The 25,220-nt window shown below is 42.8% G+C and overlaps 2 protein-coding genes across 7 annotated transcripts in view; one reads left to right on the plus strand and one right to left on the minus strand.

The window, feature by feature from the left end:
• The window catches only part of LOC122681636 (S-acyl fatty acid synthase thioesterase, medium chain-like), a 39,426-nt gene extending 37,083 nt beyond the window's left edge, over positions 1 to 2,343 (plus strand). For all 6 annotated transcript variants that reach the window (XM_043883909.1, XM_043883907.1, XM_043883912.1 and 3 more), the window contains one exon: positions 1,215 to 2,343. In XM_043883909.1, coding sequence (XP_043739844.1) covers positions 1,215 to 1,245 — 31 coding nt within the window. In that variant the 3' untranslated portion in view covers positions 1,246 to 2,343. The remainder of the gene's footprint in view (positions 1 to 1,214) is intronic.
• Positions 2,344 to 4,381: 2,038 nt separating this feature from the next.
• On the minus strand, positions 4,382 to 11,602 carry LOC122681635 (acyl-CoA-binding domain-containing protein 7-like). Its single transcript, XM_043883906.1, has 4 exons — positions 11,549 to 11,602; positions 4,889 to 5,006; positions 4,722 to 4,784; positions 4,382 to 4,642 (listed from the first exon to the last, which is right to left on the minus strand). The coding sequence occupies exons 1-4, from the start codon at positions 11,558 to 11,560 to the stop codon at positions 4,569 to 4,571; spliced, it is 267 nt and encodes an 88-aa protein (XP_043739841.1). The 5' UTR covers positions 11,561 to 11,602; the 3' UTR covers positions 4,382 to 4,568.
• Positions 11,603 to 25,220: the final 13,618 nt, after the last annotated feature.

Below are 25,220 nucleotides of genomic sequence, written 5' to 3' on the forward strand. Positions count from 1 at the left end.
CCCTAAGGGACTAACACAGCCCCAGCACCAGCTCTCAGCAAATGGTTTCCTGCTGTTTTGATGAAACTGAGAATCGGCAGAATCAACTCAGGGGCCCTCTGTCCATAAATCTGCATCTGTTCTGCGCACAGCAACCCTCTGCCGAACAACAGAGGCCTGGGGGATAGAGAGGTGGCCATTTCAGGGGAATGACAGTTGAAGATACTATATAACCAGCCCCATTTTGAGTTGGACTGGGTGCCCAGGTGCCACCTGCCTGCACCTGGCTGTTCCAGAAGCCAGAAGATCTTAGAAAATAACCTGGACCACAGTGACTCTCAGGTGCTGACATGTAAAAGTGCCATGGATAAAAATAAAATAAAATAAAATGTTTGTATTGCTGTAAACAGCAAAAGGGAAGGAAGTGAGGACTTGTTTGATTTAAATGAGGTTATTAATAGGAAAAGATTCTAGGGGGTGTCTATTACGAAATGTTACAAACCGGCATCTTTATATTTGCAGCTGTAACACACACCCTAAGACTCGTCTTTCTTGTGACATAACATGCTTTTCTGGATCTGAAGATATACCAGCGGATATGGAAGGTGAAATGATTTTGATGGCTTGAGGTGTTTTATTGAGATATCTGATGATTTCCATGCCAGAGTTGCTGGCAGGCCTTGCAGCACAGATCTGATTTTTTTTAAAATGTCCTGTACTAGTACATAAATCCAGCCATGCACCTTTTTTCATACACTACAAGGGGATGTGTAATATCCATGCTTCTTTTTTTATCCTTAAACTATTGCCATACTTCAAGTAAGTGTCTTTTTGAAAAAATTCACTTGTATAAAAATGGTCTGGTCAGTACAGGGCACAAACGCCAAACAAAAGTATTAGTTAAAAGTATTAGTATTAGTATTTAACTAATACAAAAGTATTAGTTAAAAACAACAACAGAAAACCTCTCAACTGGCAGTTGCATGGAGTAGAAAACTGGTCCCAGTTTTATCTAGTGTAAATGGAGAGATGTCAGTTCTGTGTAAAATGAGAGAAGGCAGGTAATACCACTGTATACTGAGAGGTCTCTGAGAAATTAGAAATTCAGGATGCACAGAACATGAAACCATGGGAGTAACTCTACCACCAGTGTCAGCTCTTAGAAAAGTAACACCTGGAAGTAAATCTGCGGGTGGTGGCATCATTTGTTATTAAATACAATTCTGTTTTTTCAGCCTGGAAAGATGTAACCAGTGGAAATTTTGACAGTTTTGTGCTTCCAGGACACCACTTCTATCTTCTGGAACCTTCCAACACAAGCTTCATCAAGAAATACATAACCAAGTCTCTAGAAATATCAGCGCTTGCCTCTTGACAGATACCTCCCCTTCTTGGTCTTAAAACAGTCCCATTGATCATGTGATACTCTTCTTCGGTGTTTCAGAGTAGCTTAGGAGTTTGTTTCAGAGATTGGAAAATGATCAATTTGCTGCTGTCAGGGTGATGTGTTATCTACAAATGTATTTCCCCACAGAGCATTTACATATCTGGGGGATGCAAGATGAATGGGTCAAGAATACTTTCGGGAGGGTCTTTCTTCTTTGTATTAGAATCGCATTTGGGTCTCATCTGTGGAAGGTTTGTCAATGAAGTTCCTGCTTGGTCAATGATTCGTTTCTTCCTTTCGGTTATTCTGACAGTGAAAATCACAGACAGGGGAAGTGCTTGAAATGAAATGACTGTTTCATTAACACACTGGGGCCCAAAGCCTGATCTCATCTTTTGAAATATAGGGTTGCCCCAATCAATGAGGAAATGTTAAAATAAGACAGCCCTGAATAATCATTGCTGCCTGTCCTGGCAAGTCCCCGGAATGCCCGTAGCCCTCTTAGGTTCTCTTCTAAGGGGTTCCTCCGACCTGGACTGCTTGCTGTCTGTGTGTGTTCCCGCTGCTGTTCAGGCAATGACCAACTGGGACTCAGGGTGACTGTCCGGAGTCTAGTCCTCGGTGTACAGAGGGCCAGGCACAAATGCCAGACCCAGCAGGCTGCCTCAGCTTCATGTGTGATCATCTGAACCAGACAGAGAAAGCAAGCACACCAGTTGGAAACATACAGGAAAGAAAAGGGAAAAAATTAAGTAGGAGACTGATCTGAGTCAGAGCAACGGCAGACCACCACTGGTAGGATTCACAGATGCCTACTGCCCGGGATGGAGAGGCACCATATCCCCAGGGCTACGTGGGTCCTGCCATCTCTGCCGAGGCCCAAACCGTGTTTGTCTCTTGGAATCCTGGCTGTTTAACTGGCACCTTGATTTGTTATCTCCCTTGGTTCTTCACAATAAAGCCCCTACTGCATGCAACCAGTGTCTCTTCCTTACGGCTTCCAAAGCTTAACACAGCTTGACACGCTAAAATGTCACCTTCTAAAGCACGGATGTGTTTGGGATCACATAATATGGGGTCGTGTTTTTGTTGGTTTAAAAATAGTATATAGAGAGTCTTAGTGAGTAAGATTAAGGGAAATACACACAAGAGGGACTTTTTAGAATATATCATTCTTTTTAATATTTATTTACTTGGCTGTAGTGGGTCTTAGTTGCAGAATGTGAACTCTAAGTTGCAGCATGTGGGATCTAGTTCCCTGACCAGGGATCAAACCTGGGCCCCTGCATTGGGACCTCCGAGCTTTAGCTACTGGACCACCAGGGAAGTCCCCATTGTTTCTTTTTAACAAAGTGAAAATAATATAAAATTCATTGTCAGGGGGGGAGGGTTTTGAGTTAAAATTCATGTAATACATTTGAGTTAAAGGTAACCTCGAGAAACTATGTTCACCGTTTAGTGTGCACTGAACTGTGCTTTACTCTTGGGTAGGATACAGGGCTCTGTTCTAGAAGGATTGGTGCTAAAGGAATCTAGGTTTGTGATTATTCATTTGAACAACCTGTAGTTACTACAGTCCACAAATAGGAATCTCATGATGCGGCCGATGCCAGCCTTTTGGGGTGGAGGTGAGGTCCACGCAGGAACAGCTCAAAGAGTTTCTGAGCCCTCCACTGGAAGAGGGTGTCAACTTCATCGTGGAAGACTTCTGTCTTTAGGCAACACTTAGTAGAGAGGAGAATCACCTTTAACTTTCCCAAGTTTTCCAGATTAGAAATCAAGCTAGATTTGTTTTTCATTAAACTTTTTATTTTGTGAGAACTGTAGATTCACATGGGGTTCTAAGAAATGACACAGAGCTCCCCAGCTTCCCCAACATCATGCAAAATTTTTGCAACATCATGCGAAATTCTAGTGTCACTGCCCAACCAGGGGATGACATTGATACAGAACATCCCATCACCACTGGATCCCTCCTGCTGGCCTTTTAACATCCTCCCTCATTCCCCTCCTCCTTGGCAATCACTATTCAGTCCTCAAGGTTTGCAATTTTGCCATTTCAAGAATGTTACATAAACAGGATCATACAATATATAACCTTTGGGGACTGGCTTTTTTTTTTCACCCAACATAATTCCCTGAAAACTCATCTAGTCAATCCAAAAATTTTTTTCTTAAGTCACATGAAATCAACCTCTCCCAGTGCTCACACAACACCAAACCTACACCCTTCAGCAGGGGACAGAGGCACTCTCTCTGGGAAGACTTCTAGCCTGTAGAATCTCAAATGGATGTTAGGACTCTGAAAATGAGGCCACCTTCTTTCAGAGAGCCTGTGGACACCAAAGTGAGACTGCAAACTGGTCCAATAGACATTCCAGATTCTTCATTTTCACTCTGATAAAACTGGACTTTAGAGGCATACTGTACAGTCTGTCATCACCAGCTACTACATTTCAGCCTGATGTTTTTATTTGTCCTAAGCATAGAAACTTGAATAGCTGATAGCCCATGACAGCTTTTCCTCTTTCTTTGAAGAGCTTGAGATAGACTCATAAGTTTATTTTTAAAAATTTTGTTGCTTGCTCTCATCTTTTATACAGTATACACTTTAAAATGAAGGTAGGATAAATACAGGTACCTCATTCAATTCTTAACCTCTGAGATCGACATTTTCCCCTTACCCTACAGATGCGCTTTAGCCAAAGCTTCAGTAACTTGCCTCGGGTTACCTATAAATCAGTCACTGAAGGGAGCCTGGAGCCAGATGTGTCTGTATTGCCGAGGCTCTGCATTGGTGTGAATCCCAAAGCTACACAGAGGAATGAATTGACCCTTGTGATTAGTTCTTAATAAACTGTGCTGATTATACCAGTAAGACCACTTCACTGCAGAAAAAACAGAGAAGCCAAAAGAACAAGCTTTTTGTGTACACACACACACTACACTAAAAACTAATGTTTTTGTATACAGACTACAAGAGCAACACTTTAAAAATAACTCTTTAAAATTGCCTGGTTTTAGCAAGTAAAATTTTATTAAACATGTAGTTTCAGCATACCTCTAATTCAGAATGACAAGTCATGTTACTAGCAAAAATACTGATGATCCATCAAGAGTTACAGTGCATTTCTCCCCTAAGTATTAGGTCACGATACCATTATGAAGGCTTCAAAAGGAAAATTCTCTCATGGGCTGAATTCTAGATTCCGTATTTTTCTATTAGCTCTCTTGCTTTAGAAATATAGGCACTCATGGCATCTTCCTTCGATAATCCTAGAAAGATACAAACAGGTTGACTCACCGACCGATGTAGTTGGAAATTAAGAAGGTTCGTGTAACACTTAAAAACTACCTTTTTGAAGGTTCCAGGCTTCCCACTTAGCCTTTCCTTTTAGATCTAACAGTGTTGGACACTCTGCCAAAAGAAGGAAAGATACATTCACAGAGTTACTTGTTATTCTATGCTTCTATACTGTTCAACAAAGTGTACTGTTATTTTTTAATATGACAGCACAATACCAATATCTATGTCTCCAGTTACAGACTGTTTGTACAGTCCATAGATCTCTTTTAGTTCCTCATCATCTGGCCTGGTTTTCAGCTTCTTCACGTCTTTGGCCGCCTTGTCAAAATCAGCCTAAAACAAAAAGTGCATTTGCTAACTTTAGGCAGGTTTATCTGCTTCAGGAGAACTTAAAGAGGACAGGAAGCTTTCAATCAGAAATGAACTATTACTGCTCTGGTTCCACCAGGATTATCCTTATTTTAATTTGTGGATACTTCCTTTGGTCCTTACCTGTTACACGGACAATGCACCTACATATTTGATACAGAGAACAAAATAAAATTCTTAATATTTAAAATGTTTATCTAAATGTTTAAAAACTGAAGAATACATAAATAAATGGAAAGATAGTCCCTGTTCTTCAATAGAAAACATTAATAGTAAAATGTTCATCTTACCCAAAGTCATCAACAAATTCAATGCACTTCATTATCAAAATTCCAATGGCATTTTTCACCGAAAGAGAAAAAGCAATCCCAAAATGTGTATAGAACCATAAAAGCTAAAGCAATCTTGAGAAAGAAGAACAAAGCTGGCGGCATCACAATTCCTTATTTCAAATGATATTACAAGCTATGGTAAGCAAAACAGTATGGTACCGACATAAAAACGGACACAAAGATCCATGGAACAGAGTCAAGAGCCCAGAAATAAACCCATGCATATATGGTCAATTCATTTATGACAAAGGAGCCAAGAATATACACTGCAGAAAGGACAGTGTCTTCAGTCAACAATTCTGGGAAAACTGAATACACGAGCAAAAAAATGAGACTGGACCCCATCTTACACCACATACAAAAATCAACTCGAATGAAAGATTTGAACATAAGATTTAAAACTGTAAACTACTAGAAAAAGAGATAGAAAGTAAGTTCCTTGACATCATTCTTAGCAATGATTTTTGGATGTGACACCAAAAGTAAAACTAGTTAAAACAAAAATAAACACAGGACACTATAGCAAACAAAAAACTTCTGCACAGCAAAGGAAACCATCAACAAAATGAAAAGGCAACCTACTGAATGGGACAAAATATTTGCAAACTGTTTATCTGATAAGGGGCTAATATCCAAAATATATACAGAACTCGTATGACTGAACAGCAAAAAAAAAAAAAAAAAAAAAAAAGCAAAACAAAACAATCTGATTTAAAAAGAGTCAGGAGATTTTTCCACAGAAGATACATAGTGATCTGAAACAATGTTCCACATCATTAAGCATCAGGAAAATGCAAATCAAAACAACAATGACATATCTCCTCATATCTGTAAGAATGGCTATGATCAAAAAGGCAAGAAATAACCAGTGTTGATGAGGATTTGGCGAAAAGGGCACCCCATACACTGTTGGTGGGAATGTAAATTGGTGCAGCCACTGTGGAAAACAGTATGAAGCTTCTTCAAAAATTTAAAAAAGAACTACCATGTGATCTCACAATCCCACTTTGGAGTATTTATCCAAAGGAAATGAAATCAGTATCTTGAAGAGACATCCAAATATACTAAAATGTGTCAATACTAATGGCCTCTATTGGTAAGTTTCCTGTTTGTTTTTTTTTTAAATACCATCTATACTCTCCAAATTTCCCATAATGTGCATGCACATATTGTGTCTATAATAAGGACAAAGTTAAAATGCTACATTACTTCCCTCAGCTTCCTAAGGGCAGGACAGGGCCAGACTGTCCAGGAGGTATAGGGATCCTTCCCTTCAGGGTTGGCAGGCATCTCAGGTGTTCTATTTGCTGTGAAGTCTCGTGCCATCTTCCAATGACAGCAACTCAAGTCCTTTTGGCAAGCTAAGCCTTGATACGAATTCTAAGGCTTCTCAGAAACCTGCTAAGTCCCTGCCTTCCAGGAAGGAGTTTTTGGAAGACTGTGCTTCATGTTTTGAGGGGTATGGAACCATCTAACAAGCTCATGAAAGTCTTGGACCCTCTCTATCCAAAAGTGGAGCCCTTGACCATTTCCCAGGCAATTTCAGAGGTCCCCTCTCTACTCTCTCCCCAGGCAGAGGAGAAAAACCCATTCCAGAGCAGGGCCCAGTGTCAGTCTTTCTCTCCAGCATGCCCTTCCCTGGCACCCCAACGTCATGCACTCGTGTTTTACGTGGCAGTTTCAGTGTGCCTTCTCCCAGCCCAGCTACGATGAGCCGTGGCGGGAAAAACATTGGGCTCATGTCAGGATCCTGGGTTTTAATTCTAGCTTGGAGACACACTGCCCTGGGACTCTGTGTAAGCAATGGAGCTCCCATGAGATTTGGCTTCAGCTAAAAAAAAAAAAAAAAAAAAAAGGCATCAACCTTAGCCGGGAAGCATGAGGATGAAACAAGAATAAGACCGTAAATATTCTTGACTTCATTCTGTTGACTCTGCCAGCCCAGAGCTCACCACTTGTATCACACTATTGATTCAATATGTATTGAACACCTCTGAGGGGCCAGGCCTTGGGAGAGCAGACAGGGATGAACAGGGCAGCCAGCTTTCACAAAGCTCAGCATCCTGTGGGAGATGAGTGGGTCACAGTGATCATGTGATACTTGCTCAAGCAGAGGAGCAGTAGGTGTCCTGGGACCACAGAGAAGGGAACAGTTGTGAGGGTGGAAGGCACCTTCTCAGAGAAGATGATGCTTAGTTGAGCCTGGGGTGGGGTCAGTACCTAGCGGATGGACAGTGACAGGGAAGCGGGTTCCAGGCAGACCTAACAGTATTTATTAGGGCTCAGCACAAGGCTGGTGGGAAGGTATTTGTTCCCCCCAAGTATCCAGAACAGAGGATAGGCACAAACATTCATCTCAGTAGCAACAGCCTTGCCTTACAGAGTGCTGGCAGGTGGGAGGAGCCCATCTGAGCCCTGTACCTCCTTGTTGAACACATGAATGAAAAGTGAGTAGATATTAGGAGGGTCTGAAATTATCATAGGTTGCCAGGGTCTAGCCCCAGCAAGATCCAGGGGAACCCTCAGGATGAACGGCGTCGGCGAATGAGAGAGAGAGTGAGACAAAGCTCGGGGCTAAGTCTAAAGTTTATTTTCGCAGGGCCCCTTTATACCCTTAACAACATCTTTTGGGGGGGAGTGCATATTGTTTACACACAGGTCATCTCAAAACATTACAGCAACTTGACCTTCAACAGAAACTGGATGTCACCCACATACTTTTTCGTTCACAAGAGTCTTTTTTATCATTTGGCCTTCAGGCCTGCTAACATTTTATGGCTTGCACCTGGTGTGACTTAAGCAACTTCAGTAGCCGACCCTGTTTTTCTTATAATTAATCTATTTTCTTTCTAATAAGTGTCATCTCTATGGGAACTAGATAGGATTACATTTTTACAGAACAGAAATGCGAAGGACTGCAGAAACAGCAGACATGGCACAAAACAGGCTCTCAGTCTAAAAGTTAACTACCTGCAAGAAGTTGCCAGCTAATCTCTCTCTAAAGTATTTTCCATTAGGCACATTTGTGGCTATCATATTTGTGGAGCTTTTCTCACCCTGTGAAGGGGCCTATGCTTAATAGTTTCTTTTGTTAGTGTACTGTGCTTAGGATGTTTAGAACAATCAAGAGCATTTTGTGCAATGAGATCACACATTTATCAAACAAGCCAGAATGCCAGCAAAATGTTTGAAGTGAAGCATTTCCTTCATCCCTGGCCCCTTCATAGCGTACCAGCGTCCAGGAGATTTATTAATTAGGGTTTTAAGTTGGTCTTTATTCAGTGAAAGAGGAGCAGGAGAGCTCTCGGCAGGCAACACAAGAATCTGCAGCAGGGCAAACAAGAACAGCAGCAAAAGCTTTTAAGTTTCATTAGGTCCCATTTGTTTAGTTTTGCTTTTATTTCCAATATTCTGGGAGGTGGGTCATAGAGGATCTTGCTGTGGTTTATGTCAGAAAGTGTTTTGCCTATGTTCTCCTCTAGGAGTTTTATAGTTTCTGGTCTTACATTTAGATCTTTAATCCATTTTGAGTTTATTTTTGTGTATGGTGTTAGAAAGTGTTCTAGTTTCATTCTTTTACAGGTGGTTGACCAGCTTTCCCAGCACCACTTGTTAAAGAGGTTGTCTTTTTTCCATTGTATATCCTTGCCTCCTTTGTCAAAGATAAGGTGTCCATAAGTTTGTGGATTTATCTCTGGGCTTTCTATTCTGTTCCATTGATCTATATTTCTGTCTTTGTGCCAGTACCATACTGTCTTGATGACTGTGGCTTTGTAGTATAGTCTGAAGTCAGGCAGGTTGATTCCTCCAGTTCCATTCTTCTTTCTCAAGATTACTTTGGCTATTCGAGGTTTTTTGTATTTCCATACAAATTGTGAAACACGTGCATCCCAATGTTCATCGCAGCACTGTTTATAATAGCCAGGACATGGAAGCAACCTAGATGCCCATCAGCAGATGAATGCATAAGGAAGCTGTGGTACATATACACCATGGAATATTACTCAGCTGTTAAAAAGAATTCATTTGAACCAGTTCTAATGAGATGGATGAAACTGGAGCCCATTATACAGAGTGAAGTAAGCCAGAAAGATAAAGAACATTACAGCATACTAACACATATATATGGAATTTAGAAAGATGGTAACGACAACCCTTTATGCAAAACAGAAAAAGAGACACAGAAGTACAGAACAGACTTTTGAACTCTGTGGGAGAAGGTGAGGGTGGGATGTTGCGAAAGAACAGCATGTATATTATCTATGGTGAAACAGGTCACTAGCCCAGGGGGGATGCATGAGACAAGTGCTCGGGCCTGGTGCACTGGGAAGACCCAGAGGAATCGGGTGGAGAGGGAGGTGGGAGGGGGGATCGGGATGGGGAATACGTGTAAATCTATTGCTGATTCATGTCAATGTATGACAAAACCCACTGAAAAAATAAATTAATTAATTAATTAAAAAAAAAAAAAGAACAGCAGCAGAAAAGGGAGGAGGATATAGGGTAGGGTAGAGGCCGAGGCCAACCTGGAGGGTCCCTTATCCTAGACGGCTTTGCCTGTCAGGTATTTTCCTCGTGACCTCGTCATGGATGGGGTCCCAGACGGCCTTGCCTGCCTGATTTTCTTCATGACCTCGTCACAGGTGGGACCTCCCATAACGGCTCCCAGCAATAGGTGAGAAACAGATTTTTTTTTTTTTTTCTTTTAATCTTTGGCCACACCTCACCACATGCAGGATCTTAGTTCCCTGACCAAGGATGGAACCTACACCCCTTGCAGTGGAAGCACACAGTCTTAACCACTGGACCACCAGGGAAATCCCAGAAACAGGGACTTAAAGGTACAGTCATTTACACTTAATTCCAAGCACTCTGGGCCAAAGGGAAAGTTGGATAATGTTCCTGTGCTGCTGCAGAGCTGGGCTCGCGGCTTTGGGTGAGGAATTTCAACGCCTGCTGAGCTCACTCTGCTGGAGCCCGTACTCAGCACCCTGGCTGAAAGCTGACCTGCTGGATTTCCCCCGCGCCTGTGCCTAACGGGTCTTCAAAACAACTGCCTTAAAACCTCTCCTCACACCCTCTCCCGTTCCTGTTTTCGCAAGGCCCCCCGACCCCGCCCCTAGTGTAGCAGTGACCCTGGAGTACCACGGTCACATGGGGTGCATCCTGCCATGTACCCAATGCAAACATTTAAAATTTTTAAAGAATAGTTAGTGGTGACAGAAAGCTCATAGTACAAATTAAAAAAGAGAGAGAGCGAGAGAGCAAAATTATATAAAAAGCAAAGTGTGTGTATAAACATATACATTCACATATCACATAGATGTTTCTCGAACACTTGAGAAAGTAACCTAGTGCTAATGTGGTTATCACTTGGGTGAAGGAATGTCTGATGTTCTACTTTATATTATGGGCTTCCCTGGTAAAGAATCCGCCTGGTTTCATATCTGGGTTGGGAAGGTCCCCTTGAGAAAAGAATGGCTACCCACTCCAGTATTCTTGCCTGGAGAATTCCATGGACAGAAGAGCCCGGCGGGTTACAGTCCACGGGGTCACAAAGAGCCGGACAGGACTGAGAAACTAACACTTTCCCCTTTTTCTTTTTTACTTTACATTTCTTCCCTTTCCCCCAAATTTCCACCCTGAACATAAACTTTTTTTTCCCTCCAAAGACCACAAGAACAGTATATTTAAGATCGTGGTTTTCCAGATCTCTGCACTAGCTTGGAAGAGCCCCTAGGCATGCCAAGGAGCAAGGGGAGGCCGCCCACACCTCCCTCTCCAGGATGGGAAGAGATGGCTGGGCAGGACCCGCCGGGTCCGCTGGGAGCAGCCTGGCGCCCGCCCTCCCGCGGCGGGTGCCTGGTTTGCGGCTAACCAGTCCCCGGGGTTCACAAGAGTTGCCATAGGGAGCCCGGCACGCCGTCAACAGAATGCACCGGTGCGGATTACGCGCAATAAGGGGGCGCTGGCGATGGGGTGGGCGTGTCTCGGGGGTCCCCGCGGACAGCTACCTGGGACAAAGAGGACTGGCAGCAGCGGCCCGAAGTGCCGGGTCAGAGATGCGCCGCGACCCCGGCGGGGCGTCACGCCGGCCCCACGCCCCACTCGAGCGCTTTTCTCCGGGACGTACGCTCCTCCCCGCCCGCAGCAGCGCGCGCACACCCGGCTCACCTGCAGGGACATGGCGGCTAAACCTGGACGGTGCCTGTCTCTAAGCGCCGGGTACCCGGGACCTGACGCCCAGCGACTCCTTAAAGGGCAGCGCGCCTCCGCCCGCCGGCTCCCATTGGTCGCGCTCCCGGGCCCGGCCTATGCCCATTGGTCGCTGGCCCGCGAGGGCGGGGCTGGGCGGTGAGTGACACCGTCCGGGCCCGCGGGGCCGCGCTCTTCTCCCAGCCTAAGCCCTGCAGAGAGTTGTGCGCTGCCAGAGGTTGCAACTGGCAAGGCGCAGGGAAGAGAATTTAAATGAGCTCCTCTCTGCCCCTGACTCGCTCTATTCATTCTCTAGAGGTTGTTTGCAGGAAATCCTGAGAGGTCTCTCCAGGGCACTGACCTCACTTGGGATTCCTTTTCATATATACCTCTGTCCTCTGCATGATTCTAAGAGCTTGGGTGGCAGACAGCGTTTATCTGGTATCTCTGTCTCCCGACCCGTCTTGAGGCACAGCCCACCAGGAATGAAGAGGTAGTTTGCCTCTTCTCCTCATTATAAAAGGAGAGCCACTTACATTCTGAACACGCTCTGCAATCATCCCAACTGGATTTCAATTAGGGTGAAAAAAAAAAAAAACCACACACACACAGGACTCTTCAACATGACCCCATTCTCCAGGGGAACAAACCCAGTGTCACTCCAAGTCTGCAGACACAGAACGGGGTTGTAATTCACGTCTGATTAAATTTTCAAAGAACTGGAACTGCATTTTCTGGTCATCTGAGGAGTTCATTTCATACAAGTCTTCGTGGAGCAAAGTGATTGGAAGAAAGGGCAAACTCTGTTTTAAGAAAGCTATTGATTTGAAATGTCTAACAATGTAACAACATACAGGAGTTCAAGGCCCTAAAACGGTTTATCGTGTTTTTGCATAAGAAACATTTTACCTTGTTTTTGCATAAGATTACACTTAAAAATTATTTGCTACATCTTCATGTAAATCCCTTGGTTTTTTATTTTCTCCTCAAAACTATTTTCATAGGGAAGTCAATGAGTTTCCAAATAAAGGACAAAAAGCAAATTTTAGAACAATATACTGAAAGGGAATTCCCTGGTGGTCCGGTGGTTAGGGCTCTGCGCTTTCACTGCTGAAGGCCAGGTTGGACCCTTGGTGGGGGAACTAAGATTCCACAAGCCATGTGGTATGGTCAAAAAAAGAAAAAGAAAAAGAAATTCTTTTTTCTGTACTGGGCAGAATTTTTTTCAAAATTTCCCAGCGATGAGAAGCACCAATGGAAATAGCAGCTGAAGAAGAGCAAGTGCTCTGTCTACTGGAGAAAGTCCTGTTTATCAGTGTGTGTCAGCTGGGAGCAGTGAGCTCCAGTATGGGTGTGTATCTGCAGTTGAGACATTTTGATATTATAGTCATTATAAAAAAATCAGGAGGAAAAGAGAGGGACGATACACTGTGCTCCATTTTATTCTCTAAGTCTAGAATGTTATTTTAAGCACTCTTTCCAAAGCATGTTCTTCTCTTGAGTTGCCATCCTCCTACTGGTTGCCAGAGCCATGACTGGCCTGTCTCAAGGAGCAAAAAGAAACAACAGAAACATCAATGTCCTCTGTTCAGTGATCATCATATACTAGGTACAATGAAAACTCAGTTTTGTGGAAACTTTAGGGAGTCAGTCAAGCTGGATAATAAAGATTTTTATTTTTACTATTGTTAAATATTGATTATAAACCAGTATGCATACATACATAAGTATGTTTAGAAAATAAAGGGCGCATTTATGAGCATACCACCAATTTAAGAAATAGAACATTCCTCTTTACCTCTGTGACTCTCCTGGTTCCGTTCCATCCTATCCTCCTTATTCACTCACACTTTCATTCATCTAATCCAACAGTTATTGAGTGCCAAATGAGCCAGGCACCCTTCTAGGCTTTTGAGAAACATCAGTCAGCAAAACAAACAAGAATCCCTATCCTTGTGTTACATTTTGGCAGGGGATGACAGATAATAAACATATACAAAAAGCAAATTATACAATCTATTGAAAGATGTTAGGTGATAGGTGCTATTTTCTTTTGTAAAGATTTTTTTGATTTGGAACATTTTTTAAGTCTTCATTGGGCTTCCTTAGTGGTCCAGTGGTTAAGAATCCGCCTGCCCATGCAGGGGACACAGGTATGCCCTAGTCCAGGAACTAGATCCCACGTGCTGCAGAGTAATTAAGCCCATGCACCACCACTACCGAGCCTGCACTTTAGAACCCGTGAGCTGCGACTTCTGAAACCTAAGTGCCTCGGGCCGGTGCGCTGAAACAAGAGACGCCACTGCAATGAGCAACCTGTGCACTGCAACCAAGAGTAGCCCCTGCTCACCACAACTAAAGCTCTCATGCAGCAGTGAAGACCCAGCACAGCCAAAAATAAGAATAAATATTAAAAAATAAAATCTTTATTCAATTTGTTACAATATTGCTTCTGTCTTATGTTTTTCTGGGTTTTTAGCCATGAGGCATGTGGTATCTTAGCTCCCTGACCAAGGGTCGAAACTGCGCCGCCTGCATTGGGATGTGAAGTCCCAAACACTGGACTGCCAGGGAAGCCCCTGATAGGTGCAGTTTTCAAAAAGAGCAGAGCAAAGAGGTGGAGAATCTTGTGCATATGGAGTGGGGAGGTGACTTGCAGTTATAAACATGTCATCAGGATGGGCCTCATGGGAAGATAACATTTGAGTAAAAGTTGAAGGAGGTGAGGGAGCTGGCCTGGAAGATCCCTGGGGAAGAGATTCCCTTGCAAAAACAGCATCCAGTACAAAGGCACTCAGAAATGAGCTTCCTGGCAGGTGTGATGTGCCAATGGGGCTGGCGCAGAGGAGCAAAAGAAGAGGTCAGAGGATAGGAGATGGGGACCCAATCACATAACACCTTGCCTGAAAGCATTTGGCTTCAAGGGGGAGTCAAACAGAACCACCGAAGGGTTCTCAGTGAGGACTGACATGATCTGACTTACTTTATCTTTTTTTTTTTTTTTTAAGACTCTCTTCTGTTACTATGACTACAAAGAACAACATTGGAAGCAAGAGTCTTATTGTAATAATAATCCAGGAGAGAACTTATGGGTGTCTCCAACTCAGGTGGCAGCAGTGGAGGCAGTGAGATGTTCAGATTCTGCATTTATTTTGAAGGTAAAGTCAATAGGAGACCCTGATAGATTCTGTATCGGTATGAAAGAAAGAGAGGAGTCAGGACAGTTGTGAGATGTTTGCCTTGAGTAACTGGAAGAACTATAGGTGGAGTTGGCCTGATGGGGTGGCAAAGATCAGAGAGTCCCTTGTACAGCAAGATCAAACCAGTCAAATCCTAAAGAGAATCAACTCTGAATATTCATTGAAAGGACTGTTGCTAAAGCTGAAGCTCCAATACTTTCCCCACCTGATGCAAAGAGCTGACTCATTGGAAAAGACCCTGATGCTGGGAAAGATTGAAGGCAATAGGAAAAGAGGGTGGCAGAGGATGAGATGGTTGGATGGCATCACTGGGTTCAGCAGACATGAACTTGGGCAAACTCCGGGAGATAGTGAGGGACAGAGAGGCTTGGCATGCTGCAGTCCATGGGGTTGCAAACAGTCAGACATGACTTAGAAGCTGAAAAACAGCAACAAACATCAGAAGTTCCACCGTGGACATGCTGCATTTGAGATATCAGACATCCAAGTGGAAATGTGAAATGGGCAGTTAGATATTCAAGTCTCGACTGGGCTGGGTGTATAGATCTGAGACTCAGGGGTTCAATTTCTGAAACTTGGATGGCCCTAGAAACTCAGTGTGTATGGAGGAGAGATGGAAACAGAACTGAAGAGTGAGCCATGGGAAATTTCAACACTAAATGTTTGGGGGGAAGAGCACGAAGGAGACAGAGAAGTGATCACTGAGGTGAGAGAAAAACCAAGAGAATGCAGAGTTGAGGAAGCATCATGAGTGAGAAAGTATGTTTTGTTGTTGTTGTTGTTCAGTCGCCAAGTCAAGTCCAACCCTTTGCAACAGCATGGACTGCAGCATGCCAGGCTTCCCAGTCCTTCACCATCTCCTGGAGTTTGCCCAAGTTCATGTCCAAAGTATGTTAGGTTAGATGAAGACTGAGAATTAGTAATTGGATTTAGGTCATTGTCCAGATCACTGATGACCTGATAGGAAGTTTTAATGCAGTCGTGAGGGTGGGGTTGGGGGGCAAGCCTGACTAGGGTGGGTTTAAGAGAAATCATGAGACTTAACATATTGATAGTTTCTTGGGCTCTGCATTTGTTTATCCCCCCACCTACATCACATTGTCTTAATTATTAAAGCCTCCCAATTTTGTTCTTCTTCAGGAAGGCCTGTCCTTGGCACCTTGCTCTTCTATATAAATTTTAACATCCATGAGTCGAGTTCCATAGAAGATTCTTGAATTTCTCTTGTCATTGCATGGGAATTCTAGCACATACAACAAGCTGGGGAAGCATCCTCTTGTTTTTGTCTTCCGGAAGAAATAAAGTAGAATGGGGGAAAAATTTACAAACGAGAGGTTGCTCAGCCATCAATGAGTTGAGCTGACCTTGTTCTTGCTGTCTCCCTCACTGTCCTTGCAGTAAGAGGCCACTTTCAAAACACAAAGAGAACCTGGCCGCTTATCCATCGAGTCTCTAACCTGCAGCCAGAATGAGCTCCTATAGCCCAAACAGCATCTGAGCGCCTGCTGCACGCACATTTCAGTTTCATCCCAGCTCTCTTATGATCAACCCCAAACTCTTTTCACAGTGGTCGCTTAATACTAGTCAGGCCTGCTCAGTAAAATTCGCCCAAGAGATTTTCCCCGGAAGCACCCGTTAGGAGTTCTGATACGTTACCAACCCTGGCTCCCCTCCCCCACAAGCACGAACGCAGAGCCAACGCCGCAGAGATGCGCGGCCCGGCGGCCCGGATGCAAACAGTCAGGTGCGGGGGCAAGGATTGCCCCACCTCTTGTCTCCCTGGAGGCTACTGGCCACTTTTTGAAGGTAGAAGATGCAATGTTTTTTTTTAGCGGGGCGAGTGGACACAATGCTTTCCAAATCCGCAGAAGCGCAGCTTGCCACGGAAAAGAAGCTACGTTGAGAGGCGGGCGTGACCGTTTGGACCCCCGTCCTCTTGGCCCCGGCGCCAGGCATTCACAGCAGCGCAGGCCTCCGGCGCAGTTCGCGCTGACGCCCTTTGCTTCCAGCACCTGGCTGAGGCCCTGCACCTTCTCGCTGGGCTCCATGAGGTTCGCGGTCTTCAAGCGTCGTGAGCACCACCTGGCCTTCCCACGGTTTTTCTTTCTCACCGCCTGTGCTCCCACTCCATGAGGGGGAACTGTCTCCCATCCGCCTCACACTTTCAAGATGTCTTCTGACAAAGCGGAAACACAGAAATTTCAGTATGAACTTGAACTTGAACCTGGTGAAGAAGCCCTTGCTGGTCCTTCGGAAGGAAGGCTGGGGTGGCTTATCCTTCAGAGGTCGCCTCAATGGATGGAGCTTCCTTTGGACACACCCTGGAGGACGCAGGTTCCTTCTGTGGCTCTGCCACTACTTCTGATGGGTGGGTGGAAGAAAAGGACACCCTTGGGAGTCTGGGCTGGGGACACAGCCCAGCTTCCCAATGGGGCATGGCCCTGAGGCCTTGGTGAGCCATAATGCGGGGATCTCTATGCAGGCGTGGCTTTGTCAGGGAGACTGGGGTGTTGGAAGGGTGCAGAGCCCTTAGAGCCCTTGACCTTGGCAGGGTTAGGCTGGCTTTGCCCCTTTGCATAGAGGCCTGGCCGGGGCTTGCTCACTCCCAAAGCAGGCAATTCCTGCGTTGATTTGTGCTGGAGGCTAGGTGGTCTCTTCCCCTCCTTGGCTTTGCCACTGCCCTTCTGCCCTACACTTGGTCCTCCTCAGGTGGCTTATGTTCTGTGTTGTCCCTCTGAGTATTGTTAGAATGGGAATTAGTGGAAGGGGCTGCCAGCTTGCTGACACCTCACTGCTGTGTGTTAGCAGAAACTTTGGGTGGATCCTGGGTGGGCTGCTGTTGATTAGATCCACCAAAGTCTGGGGTTTCGGGGCGATGATGTGGCCCTCCTGCTCGGCTCTCTTGTACCTCAGAAGCAGAGAGATGGCCATCACTTGGTTGTGCTTCCAGCCATCAGTGAGCCTTGGACTTCCTGCCTTTTGTCACGCTGGACGCCACCATCAGGGTTCCTGGGAGTCAAGAGAGTGGCTCCATGCAAGGTTTGGTTCATCTTCACGACCTCTGTTTATCCACGGATCTTTCCTGATGAGCTCTAAAGTGCCTTTCTTGCTGGGATTGAGAATGAGAAATTTCTTGAGCAGTTCACATTTCCTGGACATGTGAAAGGGCATATGGTCTATTCCATTAAGTACTGATTCCTGCAGCTCCTTGAAGGCAGGAGTCCATCAACAGGTAAGGGGTTTGCAGACCAGTGTATATAGGATGATTCTCAGATTCCACACGTCTACTGTGGGTCTATCTTATTTGGACTTGGAAGAGTTCCAGGGTAGCCTAAAGGGGGACAGCCAGTGAAGATATCTAGTTTGTTGCCAAAGGTGAATGTAACGCCAAAGCCATAGTCTTCAAAGTTTTCTTCATATCAGCACCCAAAAGCAGGCGCTCTGCCTTTAACTCTATGAGCAATGCACTTCTGGTGACAGTGTATCACCGATGGAATTTGCCAGAACCTCTTTTTCTTATGGATTTCCATGAGCCACCAGGTCCTCAAATATGTCTCTTCCATTGAGCAATTCCTCAAGGAAGGCAGAATGGATCGCTACAAATAACTGTTTGGGGAGGACTCAAGTCTTTCATGGTTCTCACTCAAGGGACCGTCTCTGGAGTCCGGAGGAGTTTGTCTAAGTCTTGTCAATGATCTTCATGACTGCCTCTTTCCTAAGTCAGGATGTACTGAGCCAGCTTTAGCTCGGTCATGTTGCCCATGGTGATGGTCTTGACTGTTAATGATTGTCAATATGGAGGTCATCCTCAACAGAGATGTCTGAGAGGCCAGGAGCGTGTTGGACTTACTGCTGACCTTGGAGTCAGGGTGTCTCAAGGTCAACTTAAAATTGAGGAAAGCTGGTCAGGAACTTGACCCAAATCACCTCAAAAGAAAATCACTTCCCGACATCCTCTGACGAACTGATCTTTATAATGGAACCAAAACATAATGCCAGACGTGCCAATAAACAAAACCAAATACTGACAAATCTAAATAAGAGAAAACAAAGTTTTAAAAAGGAAAAAACATGAGAAAAAGAAAAAAGTAAAGATGAAAATGAAGAAAAGAGTTTTTAAAAACTGAAGGAAAAAAGAACGAAGAAAAATGGGGACATGAAAGTAAAAATTAGTAACAGCCAAAAACCCTGTGTCTACAAGAAACGTTGGTGAGAGTTCTGGTCACTGAAAACCAGTTTCTTGAGCTAGAAGAACCGAAAAGCAGCCCAGCCAGGGAGTTAGAGAACTGAAATTTTATGATGGTCTCTTGTGAGACTGTACCAAGAAACGGGCCCATTTTCTCATTTTGGGGACTCTAGATCACTTTATTCTTTTAAATAAATTATTGAGGATCCCCTGAGAGTTTTTTGATTAATGGTTATAGTTATAAACATTTACCTTAGTAGAAACTAAATCCTGTAGGCTTTTCATTTTCAGTGGCTTTTTCATTTCTAGCTTAAAAAGTTGTAATGTTTGGCTTAGAAGAGCTCATATTGGCTACACACACACAAAAGTTATATATGAAGCAAACTGCGTTTTCCAAAGATTTTCTTTTACACATAGACTAAAATTTTCTACCCATTTCATTTTTTTCCTACTTCATTACATTTTCTATGGTGAGATTCACCTTATTATTTTACTAGTCACTAATCAGAAATATAAGCTTTTTCCATAAATCTAAGTGGTTTTAAATATTACATTAACAATTACGATATGGTTCTCCATTTCTGATATCTGGTTTTGTGTGAGTGGCTGAATTTGCTCAAGGTCTGATTGGCCTAAACAGCTGTTGATTATGAATATTCACAAGGAAGGAAGTGAAAAGACTCATACTTGTGTTATTTATTTGAAATGTCTATTAGTGCTACCAAATTCATTATAAACAGGTCCATGGGAAGAAAATCAAAACAGGATTCTTAGTACCTTCTGACTAATCAATGAGGTCAAGTTACTTCTAAACTAGTAAAGTTATAAAGTCAGTGATGTCCTAACACTGAATTGGTGATTATGTCAGGTGACTATGTCACAGGTTAGGTACAGTTGACTATGTCACAACTTTAGATAAATAATTTTCTACAACAAACTCTTAATAAATATAACTTCCCTGAAACCACAGACAACTAATACCACTTCCCAAAGTAAACAACTAAGTAAACATAGCCAGGAAAATCACATTTCACATTATTTTAAAATTAACATGTTTGAAAACTCCTTGCAAAAAACTAACCAGAATGATTTCACTGTAACTAGCTTCAGAAAAAGACTGTCTGACAGGACGCATTTTTACTTTTGTTTGGTTTAACATTTATTATTATTTTGGGCTTCCCTGGTGGCTCGGATGGTAAAGAATCTGCCTGCAATGCAGGAGACATGGGTTCGATCCCTTGGTTGGGAAGATCTCCTGGAGAAGGGAATGGCTACCCACTCCAGTATTCTTGCCTGGAAAATTCCATGGGCAGAAGAGCCTGGCAGGCTATACAGTCCATGGGGTCCCAAAGAGTTGGACATGACTGTTACTTTAAAAGAGTTTTCGAAGTCAAGGTTCATAAATACCTTCCAGCTTTTACCCAGTTAACAAGATGTAATGGCTAGCTCAGGGCTTTATCTTCTCCAGGTACCACTGCCAACAACCTCTCGTGAGTTTAATATTCCTCTTTAAACTTGTGTTAAACTTGTGTCATTTTTAGGCTTGGTTTCAATGCTAATACATAGGGCTGAATTAAATTATAATGGCTCATCATTTTGTTTCCACCCTGATCATTTGGTTGTTAAATTGCATGTGTTTTATGTATTAGTGTCCAATTAACGTATTCTGCAACTGAACTCCACTAAACAAAATGTCTCCCTACTGGAGACATTAATGTATTGGTTCCCCACCTAGCAGCCATTTCCCCCTTCATTTTTGTCAATGATCCTACTTTCATTTGGTTATGGAGCCATATTATGCTCCATCTCCAAGAGAAGACTCATAACTGGTCTCAGCAAGTCTCGTTTGACTCACTCACCCCCGCCAGGGACTGGTTTCAGTGGGGGCATGTGACTGATACTGTCCAGTGAGCAACAGAATGAAGTCTGTTAGGGCTTCTTAAGAAGATTTTTCCTTCTGATAGAAAGAAATGCATGAGGGAAACTTCTGCTTCCTGCCACGTGGTTATGTGAATTGTGACGATCAGAGCTGTCACCACTAGACTGTGAGCTTGAGAGGACAAGCTTGAGGGCCAATGCCAAGAGTCAGAGGATGGCAAAGGGGAAGGACAGAAAGTCCTTGGGATTTTGAGGAGATGTTGTGTAAGCCAATGAGCCCGTCTTGGAAAAGATCCAGACTTTGAAGACAGATAATAACCACTGACTAACCACTTTCAGTAGGAGGCTTTGTTAACTGCACACTAAAAAGGTCATTGATTTTGTAGCTCATCACAAAAGTTATTCTAGTCACTGATTTTAAAATAACGTTACCGTTTATATAACAATTATTATGTATGATACAGAGACCATCATACTGTGATGGTTAATTTTATGTGTCAACTTGACTGGCCTGATTAAACATTATTTCATTATTTCTGGGTGTATCTGTGGGGGTTCCTTCAATCAGGTAGCCAAAGTATTAAAGTTGACTCATTGGAAAAGATCCTAATGCTGGGAAAGATTGAAGACAAAAGGAGAAGAAGAGGGCAGAGGATAAGGTGGTTAGATAGCATCACTGATTTAATGGGCATGAATTTGAGCAAACTCCAGGAGATAGTGAAGGACAGGGAAACCTGCAGTCCATAGAGTCACAAAGAGTTGGACACAACTTAGCAACTGAACAACAAGAACTGTGGAGGTGCTTCTGGAAAAGATTAGCAGTTGAATCAGTGGACTCAGTAAAATATTGGGTTGGCCAAAAAGTTTCTTTGGGGTTTTCCATAACAACTTATGGGGAAAAACTTGAATGAACTTTTTGGCCAACCCAAAAGATCCCCCCTCCCCAGTGTAGGTGAGCACCATCCAATCCACGAACTGGGTCTGCATGCTCAGTCATGTCTGGCTCTTTTGTGACCCCATGGACTGCAGCCTGCCAATCTTCGCTATTCATGAAGGGCCTGAATAAAACAAAAGTCAGAGGAAGGAGGAATTGCCCCCCTTGTTTCTTGCTACCCTGATTGAGCTGGGACATCCCATCTCACCTTCTCATGTCCTTGGAATGAGATTTTTAAACTCAGCTCCCATGATTATCAGGCCGTTGGGTTTAGACTGAATTGACATCACTAGCTTTCCAGGTTTCCAGCTTGCAGACAGCAGACTGTGGAACTTCTCAGGCTCCATAACTCACATCTGTATCTTCACTGGTTCTACTTCTCTGGAGAACTCCAATGCACACATACACAGAGCAAAGATGAGGATGCCCAGAGGGAAAGAAGAGTCCGCTGCTCAATTCTCCTACATTCTATTGACAAACTTTCCAGCTGGTAACTTTCTTTCAACAAAAAATTGTGGTTAATGACAAAACTTATTGTCAGGTCTCTTAAATGGCTCTTATATCATGGCAAGCGTATAAACCTAACTGTAGTCCAATTCTAGAATGAATATAAAAAGAACACTTTGTTATTCAAAGACCAAATTGAGTTCCCAGGGTAAAATAACAGAGGAACAGCTATTTTTAAAAAGTAAACTGATTGGTATAAGATACTAAATATATGTTAAAGTGACAACTTGAAAACTATGTTTGGGAAATATAGGGAAAAATGTTATATGAAAAGAAAATCAGAATATAAAATTTATATTATTTTAATAATGTAAGTGCACACTTAAATGTGAAACAAATTAGAAGGAAACACTGAAAGGAAATGAGTTTTGAGGTTATTGGGTCATGGGAAAATTTTTTTAAAAACACTTCTGTTACAGTGTTTGTATGATACAAATGGGAGAGAAATTACCTTCGAAATGCATTCATTTTAGCAACATTCTTGTGGAAATTTTATTGCTTAGTCTTCAAACAGAACAAGGCACTAAAATCATAGAGGCTTAATTTTTATTAACCTATTATCTCTGAATTCAGGTTGCTACTGGATCCATCAGTTCTATTTATGAAGCACTCTGCATGTATCAGGCACTGTGCTAAGCATTTTAAGTAGATTATTTCTTCTAATCCTCACAACAGGTACTATTTTTATCACTTCATAGACAGGGTTAATTAGTTTGCTTTAGAGTCATGTGATGATGAGGTTAAGATCTTGACCTTAGCTGGTTTTGATCCAGAGACATGTATATAGTGGCTGCAAATCTTCATAGAGTAAATATAAACTGAAATGATACTCAAGCTATAAATCTGAAACCTTAGAGGGACAAAAACTTACACATATTTCCTTCCCATTGCTTTAGCACTTCAATCTGACGTGTTTCTGTCATACAGCTTAAAAATTAGATCTGAGACTTATTTTTTTTAGATTTTAAAATATTTATTGGAATACTTTTTTTTTAAAAAGACTCATAATACTTCATTCTTTTAAAATTATATTTACCTTCCACTTTGATTGAATAATTTCTCATCTTTTTATCCAAAAATTTCTACTGAGAATTTTATTTTATTTTTATTTTTTTATTTTTTTGAGAATTTTAAAACTTCTATTTGGCGGCACTACTTAACATGTGATTTATCCTCATTATTATTTAATCTTTGAAATGATACTTTATAATTTTTAAATCAGTGAGTTCATTGAAGGTTTGAGAGCCACTCTGTAGGACTAAGTCATTAACCTGCAATTTTACAGTAGATAAAGTACTGTTTTCATTACTTTGAAAAAAAATAATAACCTTGTGATTGGCTCTTACATTTAACATTTTAATCTCAGCTTGCCACCATTAAATATACCTGATTGCATTGACCACATAAGAAGCCAGGAAAAAAATCACTGCGTCACAAGTTAAGCTAATTCAATTTAAATTTAACAAAGATAGCCATAATCAGCAATTTACCAAATCAAAAGCCAGGGTTAAGTTACATTCAAAACTAGCAATTTGGGAGACTTCCCTAGTGGTCCAGTGGTTAAGACTCCAGATTCTAGTGCAAGGCGTGCAGGTTCAGTCCCTGGCAAGGGAACCAAGATCTCTCATGCTGTGCTGTGTGGCTCAGCCAAAGAGGAATAAAAAAGTTTATTAATGTTTTTCAAGGGTTGAATGATTTATGAAGCTTATAACCTAACACAGTATTGAGTCTACAAACAGGTCTTGTTTCACGTGACCTGCCTTAGGGTCTAGTGTCACAGCTTTTACCAATGGTAGTAGAAAGTCTAGCTGCCACCGAAGATTTTAAGTATTATATTAAAAAATCATGAGACATGAACTTTTTGCCTTCCAGTACCCAAAATGCCCATCTTGTTTCTAGTGAATAAGGCGACAGACATGATGGAAACAGGTTAGAGCTGAATCAGGACATTCAGTGACATTTCAAGAATAGAGGGATTCTGTTGGGCAATGAGAGGTTGCTGCTAAAAATTGTGATCTGAGATTGCTTTACAACTGCATGTTTACTGTTCATCGTGATGATCTGTTACTATTCATTTTACGAAACAAAAGCCTGTTACACTCAAACTCCTAAGGTGGTTTTTTTTAATTTTTCTAATTGACAAAAAAAAAAAAAAAATCACACTATACTTTACCCCGCGTAACCTGCAATACTCTGACCACACGCACAGCTCCTTGTTTTGTTTACTTTACGGCCAGCCGGGTACTATGTAGGTGACGAAAATTGAAGCTGTACAGACCAAAGATGCGAAACAAAACGAGCGGTGAAGCGATTGAGAAAAACAGGAAGATATTTAGAAGAGGAAGAAAAGTGCTAAGTTAGACTGGAAAAGGAAAAGAAAGGGTATGAGGAGGGAGGAGGCTTATTAGGTCAGAAGCAAACTATGGTCTCGGTCTTGACAAGAGTAAGTCAACAGATTCAGATCCCTGATCTTGAAAATGTTCTTCAGCTGTCTTACAATTAATTGTCTGACTTCCCAGCGACTCCGTTCGTAACCATTCAAGCCTCCATTGGCTGAAGTAGTCACAGTATTTGGAATTCTCTGAACTGCTGTCACAGAATTCAAGATAGCCTTTATTCGCCTCTTTACGGAGGCTCAAGATGGTCTACATCGTTGCTTGTAAGTGCATGGTTTCCTCACCACCTCCCCATCTCCCCTTTATCTTTATTTATTTCCACATTGCCAGGGATTCGGCAGAGACGCGGTGAAGGGGGCACTGGTTTAGCGTCTCTTTGGCAAGCCGAAAACAGAAAAGCGAGAGGGGCTCAGACTACCAGGCGCTGAAAGGCAGAAATTGGGTTAGAAAGGAGCGGCGACTGGAGAGAGAATTAGCCTTTGGAGTCTAACGGGTACAGTGGTCCCCAGGACAGACAGCGGATAGCTGGCCGCCCGTTCCCAGGCAACTG

Source organism: Cervus elaphus, chromosome 23 (assembly GCF_910594005.1).
Source record: "Cervus elaphus chromosome 23, mCerEla1.1, whole genome shotgun sequence".
Lineage (NCBI taxonomy): Eukaryota > Metazoa > Chordata > Mammalia > Artiodactyla > Cervidae > Cervus > Cervus elaphus.